Below are 9,899 nucleotides of genomic sequence, written 5' to 3'. Positions count from 1 at the left end.
CCCCAGGAACCGGTACAAAAGGTTCCTGGTCACCAGCCTAGGTTTTTTTTAGGTTGTTGGAGGCGAGGGAGAGAGACTAGGTTTGGGATGGTCGGTATGGAGGAGTTGGTAGGTTCGGGATGACCGGGAGATCCAGTTGCCATACTAAGAAATAATTGGACACCATTTATTTCAGGTTGTTTTGAACGTTGACCGATTCCATAAATTCTGTGCCGTGTATTACTTTTTAATTTTTTTAATTGTTTTATTTATAATTTTGTGTGTTTAATAAAAGGAAAATATTTAAATGTAAAAAATCTAATTTATTTATTTCGCACCTCAATTTTGATATATACTTCGAGAAAATACATTTCAAATAAATAATAAAAAAACAATTATGAAGTAAAATAAAATTAAAATAAATATACACGTACAATTGTTTTGTAAATAATTTTATTTTTTAAAAAATAGAATAAATTTAAATGTATCCTATAGTAGTCCTTATATTTGATAAACCTGACTCCAGGTTAATTCGATGGAACTCTTTGGACTATTACTTTTGAAGATGATTGAACGAGGTAATAAAGAGAAAGACTCAACCTTAAAACTTGAACCTGATTGAACTTAAAAATCAATGTTCTATCTGCATCTTCCAGAAGAACTCTTACTCGAATGTGTGGCTGCAGCACGCCTATAACTTATAATAGGGATGATGCTCGGTTTCTTAGCTCTAGAGATCCGAGATAACGACCTATAAAACACAAAATGAATCAGGTTAATTGGTAGCAAACTAATAATGTCTTCAAGGGTGGATATCCCCTCTGCTCAACGAGGTGGCCCAAAGTCCATAAACATGAGCTGGGCTTGTGGTTTGCATAGGTTAATTCACGTTCTAAAGCAAGCCTCTACGTTCTTTTTGTTGTGAGTCATGCTACAATACACGCACATGTAGCCACGAATCCAATTTTTCACGAGCGCATAAAATTGACCGACTCATTTCGATCGGGAGAAATATTGAATCATCGATATTTTAGTTGATTAATTAACAGTGCAAGATTCGCTCTTCTTGATTCTAATATCCGACCCTCAAAACTAACAAGGAGATAGTATAAGAATATTCACCTTTGTCCATCGACAATGCCTTTCGACCTAATCTTAGGCCATTCATCTATGCAAGTGGTTCTTGTTTCTCCTTATTCTTGTTCCTAACTCTTCTCCCAATAAAAATATGTATCTTATCTATTGAACTATGTTCAAATTGGTCCGGAGTCGTATAGAACTTTATAGCATTATGCACACAAATATTTCACTCAACCATGGTCTAGTTTTCAACGGTCGAGATTCAATTCAAATTAAACTATTTTATATTTTATTAAATTCTATATTTGATTCCGTCAAATTTGTCATCAAATCTGAATTATTTTATGATTTTAATTCACTTTTAAAATAATATCCATTAAAAATAAACCCCCAAATAAACTGCTGGTAGAAAAAACAAAATATTCGGTAAGCAATAATTTAAATATTTAAATAAAAAAAAGTAGATTAAAATTAAAATTGACGTATCCACGCTCTAATATCGACACGTCAGACTCTATTTTCCATGTAATCTCTTTCAAATCTCTCTATCTAATCAATTTTCTCTTTTTTCCCCTCATCACCAACTTGCTATATATATTATTTTAAAATAAATATTAAATTACTTCATTTAAAATTCACCACGACAAACATAATAAGAGAAAACTCAAAAGGAGACAATGTCTGTTAGCAGTAGGCTTGAGCTATTACAAATAGTATTAGAGCGAGACACTAGACGGTGCACCTTTTTCTAGTAGACACATTTTAAAACTTGAAGGTCAGACAAGCTCAAATATGATAATATTTATTAACGGTGAGCATAGACAATTTGAATAGGCAAATCTTATATTATCGAATATGATTTATTCTTATTCTTATGTTAATATACTCAACATTTTCTCGAGATTTTGTTGATACAAACTAACTACCATTTGAGAGGAAGGTCGGTGGTCCTAGTTCGAGTTAATAGATCAAAATAAATAAATAATATATAAAACAGAAAAAAAAAAAAAAAAAACAAGCCAAAGAAAAGGGTTCACACGCTCCCCTTCACAGTTCACACGCACCGCTATGTTTTTTTTTTTTTTTTTTAAAAAAAAAAAAAAAAAACAAGCCAAAGAAAAGGGTTCACACGCTCCCCTTCACAGTTCACACGCACCGCTATGTTTTTTTTTTTTTTTTTTAAAAAAAAAAAAAAAAAACAAGCCAAAGAAAAGGGTTCACACGCTCCCCTTCACAGTTCACACGCACCGCTATGTTTTTTTTTTTTTTTTTTAAAAAAAAAAAAAAAAAACAAGCCAAAGAAAAGGGTTCACACGCTCCCCTTCACAGTTCACACGCACCGCTATGTTTTTTTTTTTTTTTTTTAAAAAAAAAAAAAAAAAACAAGCCAAAGAAAAGGGTTCACACGCTCCCCTTCACAGTTCACACGCACCGCTATGTTTTTTTTTTTTTTTTTTAAAAAAAAAAAAAAAAAAAAAAAACATAGCGGTGCGTGTGAACTGTGAAGGGGAGCGTGTGAACCCTTTTCTTTGGCTTGTTTTTTTTTTTCTTTTATTATTATTTATTTTTTATTTAATAATTTATTTATTTATTAGTATTATTACTATTATTATTATTCTTATAATTTTGGGGGCACGCCCACAGACCATCATCATTCACTTCTAGCACGCTTTCCACTCTAAAAATAAAAATAAAAAATATATTTTTTAAAAAAATTAAATTAATGGGCAGATTCCCTAATTTCAATCTCCTATTTATTCCCTCTTGTTAACCAATAAGTTAATTTTATTATTTTGAAATTAATTTAAATAATTAAATGGATTAAAATAATGTTTCGTTCCCCTCTCCAACCGATCCGCGTTCTTGTTAGCACATCGCTAAGTGTCTGGCTCTGATATCATAACAGCCCAACCCCACTGCTAGTGTTTTGGCTCGTTACGTAACGTCCTCAGCTTCACTGTTTTAACAAGTGTATACTAGGGTGACGTTTCCACATCCATATAAGAAATGGGTCATTACCCGCTCCAACTGATGTGAGATTTCACATTCAAAGCACATGCAAGTAATGTGCATATAGTTCGTGTATATGAAAGTGACCCACACCTATGTATGAAAAAAGGATGCATATCTAGGGTGGTGCATCCTAGATGAATCGGTGTATACAAAAATGTGTACGTGGAACCATGTTTATAAAAGTGATGCACATCTCGAAGAAAAAACAAGTAAAAATTTCAGGTCATGTTAACCGAACTCCAGCGGTTAGATCTATCGAATTTTTTAATACTCAACTTTTTTCAATTTCTTTATTTCCAGCACCGAAGCCACCTGTAAGTATATGCTACACGTGTTTGCATGTCACGAGTTTTCAACTACTTTTTTATTTTCAACAATTTTTCTCCATACTTTTCATGGTTTTACTTGAATGGTAACAGTAAAAAATATTTTATTTATTATTGGTCTCTAGAATTTCAATTAATTTTATTCCTGCCCTTACTTTTTAAAAATTATTTAATAACAAAGGAATTATAAATAGTCAACTTATTGAACAAGATTAGGAACATCCCCCTTCTCTTTTATAAAAGTAAATAATACCTTCAAAAATTCCATTCTTTTTATTGCACCCTTTTTGACTCAATGAATAATGACCTAAAAAAATTCCACCCTAGCACAATTGGTTCGATTATACCAAGCCAGCTCGTGAAAAAAACAATATGATTATCTATATTGATTCGTTATGTTCTTTACAGACTGTAACGTTATATGACAAATTCAACTGTATAAATATATATCACGTGTCAATAACTTTTTGTTAATAGTTGATTTAACAATACAGGGTTCGAACCATTTACTAAATCAGATACCTGTTTATTATTCTCGAGCTATTATTTTTTTATTAAAGAAGAAAAAGTAAGAAAAATAGGGTAAATCCTAGCCAGAGCTAGCTAGCTATCAAAATGAATGTCAAATGTCCAATCTTTTCCTTTCATACTCTAATCATGTTGTTTTGCATAGATTTTGATTTAATTACTTGATTAGTGAAAAGTAATGTTCGGGATTATATTTAACTTTGGTCGGGAGAAAAACGAGCATGAAATTAATAGTACTTTTTTTTTTTTTTTTTTAAAAAAAAATTTAGTTAAGGGTCTTTTCAAACATTTAAGAATACTTCGTCGAGTTTTAAACCTAATTTGACAGTAACCCTATTTTCATACGAGCTGGGTAATTTTCTCATCTATGATATTGCACAAAGGTCGACACGATATTTTGATAAGAACACGTACGTGTGCAAAAGTTGATGCAGTGTCACTTTAGTTATGACATATTGCCATACACACTGATGTTTTTCCTGTTGCAGATGAAGAAGATGGTTAAGTACACGAGCTAGATCCAACCGAGTGAGTTCGGTGTAGGAGAGCGGGAAAGGACATGGATATAGAAAAGGTGTATGATAGATTGGAATGAAAAATAAGGATTGGGTTTAAGTCCAATGAGATTGGAAAGATAGTAGGGAATGAATAGAGGTATGGAATGGGGAATTTAGGGTCCATGTGATGGGTATCTCTTCCTCTCATGCATTTGTCATCTTCTCTAATTCAATTTCCCTTCTCTCTTCCCTATGTGCATGTTTTCTCTCTATCTTTCCCCGGTTTTGTAATCTCGGTTAAATTATTCGTTTCGTTTCGATACTCTGAATAATGGGTTTGTGTGAGATTCCACATTGGTTGGAGAGAAAAACGAAACATCCTTCTATATGGGTGTGAAAATCTCTCCCTAGTAGACACGTTTTAAAATCTGGGAGGAAATTCCGAAAGAAAAAGTCGAAAGAGGACAATATCAGCTAGCCATGAGCTTAAGCTGTTACAAATGGTATTAGAGTTGGGTGGTGTGCCAGCGAGTATACTGGTCCACAAAGAGGTAGATTGTGAGATCTCATATTGGTTGGAAAGGGCTAGAGAGATTGTTTAACAGGTCCCATGTGAATTATGAGATACAATCAGAGCTGAATTCATTTCGTGCATAAACTTTGATGACTTGAACATTTCTAAATTTTCGTTGTTTTTATTGACGAGAATAACATATGGGTCACCTGATTAAAATAAATAAAGTTCTTACGATGAGATACAATCAGGGTTCAATTTGTTTCGTACCTAAATTTTGATGACCTAAATATTTCTAGATTTTCGTCGTTTTAACGACGAAATTAGCTTATGAGTCCACTGATTAAGGTAGATAAAGTTCTAACAATGAGATACAATCAGGGTTGAATTTATTTCGTGTCTAACTTTTCGATAATTTTAAAGATGTTTATAGGTTTGCTCATTAAGATACATAAAGTTATGACAAAATCATTTATTTCGTATTCATATTCATAGTCAACTTGTTGAATCGCCATACTCTTCCTTCACATGCAACAAAAGATAAAGTTTAGATTTTTACATTAGGCAAAATATTAATGGAGTAAAGAAACGAGCAAAGTTTGGATTTTTATTAGTTCATACCTTAAACCCTAAAAATTCATAGTTTTTTGTTAACGATATTTAGTACTGAATTATAGTTTACCATATATTTCATAGATATTTGTCTTCCATTACGGCTTACCACGAAGAGTATCTTTCCATTTATTACTATTTCCATATCTTTATAGAATTTTCACGCCATTTAGGCATGACCCAAAGCTAAGCTTACCAGCCATGAGCCTTAAAAAGCGAATCCAAGAGAGAAAATAAAAAAAGTGTTGGAAAATGCTCTGTCGAACAAAGCCCCACCTTCCAACCAGACTCTGTTCTTCTTTTTCCTTTAACAAATGCAGGCAGCCAGGCAGCCAGCCCGGCACTTACTAACCTCCCATGTTTATATCATATTTAAACTTGGTTGTGCGCCAAATGCTATCACTACAAAATTATGATATCGATTATTGTAGCACGAGCAGAAGTAAGATCGAATATACTCACAACACCAACAAACAGAATTTAAATAAAGAGACAAAGATATTTACCTACCGGGTAGCAACCAATCACTAATAATCAAAGTGTTTATACAAAGTGTTTATAAGTAAATATCTAGCTCAAGAAGCCCATTTTTATTATCCTCCAAACACCCAAATCCAAGCTCGCTTCAAAACAAAGAGCAAAAAAACAAACCCAAAAGAAGTTGAAGAACTCCCACGCTCTCTGCTCTTGCTTTGAGGACTGTAAGTGTAAGTGCAACAAGGCCTCCTCCCAATTCTCAAAGCTTAATTTTATTCGCCATTCTCTTCTTCTTCTTCGTCCCCTGTTTTTCTCCTCTGAGGTCATCTTCATAGCCATTTTCCTCATCTGGGTCACCTCCCAAACCTCAAGAACAAGAAGAAAGATGATTAGTCTTTTGGATTTCTACCATGTAATGACGGCAGTGGTTCCTCTTTATGTGGCTATGATTTTAGCTTATGGGTCTGTGAAATGGTGGAAGATCTTCACTCCTGATCAGTGCTCTGGAATCAATCGTTTTGTTGCTCTGTTTGCAGTTCCTCTTCTTTCTTTTCATTTTATTTCCACTAACAATCCATATACAATGAACTTGAGGTTTATTGCTGCTGATACTCTCCAAAAACTCATTGTTCTTGCTGTTCTTGCTGTTTGGAGCAACATAAGCAAAAGGGGTTGTTTGGAATGGACGATTACTCTGTTTTCCCTTTCAACTTTGCCCAATACTCTGGTTATGGGGATTCCTCTGCTTAAAGGGATGTATGGGGAGTTTTCAGGCAGTTTGATGGTTCAGATTGTTGTTCTTCAGTGTATTATTTGGTATACATTGATGCTGTTCATGTTTGAATATAGAGGAGCTAGAGTGCTGATTTCTGAGCAGTTTCCAGACACTGCTGGTTCTATTGTCTCAATTCATGTCGATTCTGATATCATGTCGTTAGATGGAAGGCAAGTTCTTGAAACAGAGGCTGAGATTAAGGAAGATGGGAAGCTTCATGTGACTGTGAGGAAATCAAATGCTTCAAGATCAGATATCTTCTCGAGAAGATCTGTGGGGTTGTCTTCTACAACGCCACGCCCTTCTAATTTGACTAATGCAGAGATTTACTCTCTGCAATCATCTCGAAATCCCACTCCAAGAGGCTCAAGTTTTAACCATACTGATTTCTACTCTATGATGGCTACTGGTGGAAGAAACTCCAACTTTGGTTCTTCTGATGTTTATGGCCTTTCGGCGTCGAGAGGACCGACACCAAGACCGTCGAATTACGAGGAGGAAGGCGGGAAACCAAGGTTTCATTACAATGCAAATGCAAATCATTACCCTGCTCCAAACCCAGGAATGTTTTCACCTACAGGATCCAAAAATGCAGCAACCAATACTAAGAAGCCTGTTAATGGAGTTGTGGCTCAGCAGAAAACAGAGGATGGAAACAGAGATTTGCATATGTTTGTTTGGAGTTCAAGTGCTTCCCCTGTTTCTGATGTGTTTGGAAACCATGAATTTGGTGCACATAATGATCAAAAGGATGTGAGATTGGCTGTGTCTCCTGGAAAAGGTAAGTTTCTTGAATGGATTAGACTTTTATTTTTGTTTTTGGTTCATTTTTGTTAATGGGATTTGTTCATCAGTGGAGGGTCGTAGAGAAAACCAAGAAGAATATACAGAGAGGGAAGAATTCAGCTATGGAAACAGAGAGAGTATGAACAGTAACAACAATGGAGTAGCAGAGAAACCCAAAACCATGCCGCCAACGAGTGTCATGACAAGGCTAATCTTGATCATGGTTTGGAGAAAGCTGATCAGAAACCCCAACACTTACTCGAGTTTGATCGGCCTGACTTGGTCCTTGATATCATTCAGGTTCATATGTTCTTCAAAACCCCATTTGGGTATTGATTTAAGCTCTGTTTCTGATTATATTTGATCATGATGTTTAAGGTGGAACGTCGAAATGCCCGCCATTGTTGCAAAGTCGATATCTATTCTCTCGGATGCAGGGCTCGGAATGGCCATGTTCAGTCTTGGTAAAGTTGTTAACTTTCTTTTTTATTTTTTGGTTCGAAAAGCAAAAAGAAAAGCACAAAACAGGGGAAGAACAGGGGAGGGGCGGAGTAATGATGAAAGTGTGTGTGTGAATGGCAGGGTTGTTCATGGCTTTGCAGCCAAAGATGATAGCATGTGGGAATAGCATAGCAGCTTTTTCAATGGCTGTGAGATTCCTTACAGGACCAGCTGTAATGGCTGTGGCTTCCATTGCTGTTGGGCTTAGAGGAGTTCTCTTACGAGTAGCCATTGTCCAGGTCACTCTTTCTCTCTCCTCTCTCTGCAACTTTTCTCTGACATTGCCTCTATCCTGCTTCCTCACTGCATATACTCCAAAAGCTTTCCCTTTTTTTAAAAAAACCAATGTAATATGTCAAATTCTATAAAGTTGTTGGATTATGAAAAAGATGGTTGCTTTTTGGCATGGTTTAAGAACGTCCATAGCAAAGACAGTATATTCTAGCGGTAGATTCAAAATCACCCTTTGCATGTATCTTAGAGTTGTAGGAAGGATCGTACGAATTATCTCAAAAAAATAGTTAAGATATATGTGAATTGGCTTGAAAATAACCTAGCAATATTGGACAAGTTATCTCGTGAGAATAGTTAAGGTGTTTGTATGGCTTGAAATGGGTACTCACCCATACAAAAGACCTAGTTGTAAGGTCGGACAAGTCATCTCAGGAGAGAATAATTAAGGTGTCTATGAACTAAGTCATGTAAGTTATCCCGTGAAAATAGTCAAGGTATCTCTCAGCTCCGGCTTGGTTGGTAGAGTCATATAAGTTATCAGGTGAAAATAGTTAAGGTATCCCCTCAACTTGGACCTGGTTGGTAGAGAGTCATGACAATTACCCCGTGAAAATAGTTAAGATATATCTCTAACTCGGGCTTAGTTGGTAGAGTCATGTAGTTAAGGAGACATCTCTCAGCTCAAGCCTTGTAGATAGAGTCAGGTAAGTTATCCCGTGAAAATAGATAAGGTATCTCTTAGCTCGGGCCTAGCTTGGTTGTTGATTGTTGATGTGTTTGGAAACAAACATCTGTAGCTAGGTTTGTTTAACATGTTTTTGTGTCCCATTAGTTTGGAGTTTCCTACAAATTTATATCCATTTTTTGTTTATAAAAAAACAGGCAGCTCTCCCACAAGGAATTGTCCCCTTTGTCTTTGCGAAGGAGTACAACGTACACCCTGATATTCTCAGCACAGGGTATGTATAGCACCAATATCCTTAATAACTCCGACATTAAATCTCTGTTTTGTTTCAAAAAAACACAAAAAGATTTGATTTTTCTTCGTGGGTTTGCAGAGTTATCTTTGGAATGTTGATCGCTTTGCCTATCACGCTTGTTTACTACATTTTGCTGGGGATTTGAGGCTGCCATGGAAGCCAAGGTCAGCCATGGCTGCGTCCGCCATGGGAGACCATTTCAAAAGCTTCAAAGCTTTGGGAGAGAAGATTTTAACAGGGAAAAAGATAAAGGAGAAGAAGAAAGAGGAGAGATTTGAGGGAAATGGGGAAAATTCTTCCAAGAAAAGGGGAAAAAACAGGCTGTAAAATCATTATGTTTGGTAGTCAATTATATAAGAAAAAAAATGTTTTGGTTTTTTTATCTTTTTTTTTTTTAATTTATTTAATTTTTTAAAAGTTTGAAACTCCATAAATTATCAATTTTTGTTTCTTAAATTAAAAAGTTATTGAATTATTTTATGAAAAAAAAAAGGACAATTATAGACCATGAATTCTTGCCTAATACGAGGTTACTTTAGCTGTAATGAGAGTGCAAATTGAGATGGATTGATCTTCGCTATCGTGCACATTTCAACT

The 9,899-nt window shown here is 35.1% G+C and overlaps 1 protein-coding gene across 1 annotated transcript; it reads left to right on the top strand.

Moving 5' to 3' along the window:
* Nucleotides 1–6,138: 6,138 nt before the first annotated feature.
* LOC111456684 (auxin efflux carrier component 1-like) lies at nucleotides 6,139–9,682 on the top strand. The gene is made up of 6 exons (XM_023098658.1): nucleotides 6,139–7,582; nucleotides 7,656–7,887; nucleotides 7,966–8,051; nucleotides 8,170–8,327; nucleotides 9,205–9,281; nucleotides 9,381–9,682. Exons 1-6 carry the CDS (start codon nucleotides 6,412–6,414, stop codon nucleotides 9,445–9,447), a joined length of 1,791 nt encoding a protein of 596 aa, XP_022954426.1. The 5' UTR covers nucleotides 6,139–6,411; the 3' UTR covers nucleotides 9,448–9,682.
* The last annotated feature ends 217 nt before the right edge of the window (nucleotides 9,683–9,899 follow it).

The sequence above is a fragment of the Cucurbita moschata genome, unplaced genomic scaffold, assembly GCF_002738365.1.
Source record: "Cucurbita moschata cultivar Rifu unplaced genomic scaffold, Cmos_1.0 Cmo_Scf00019, whole genome shotgun sequence".
NCBI lineage: Eukaryota > Viridiplantae > Streptophyta > Magnoliopsida > Cucurbitales > Cucurbitaceae > Cucurbita > Cucurbita moschata.
Note: the sequence above shows the minus strand (reverse complement) of the source record. Positions and strands in the feature narration are given on the sequence as shown.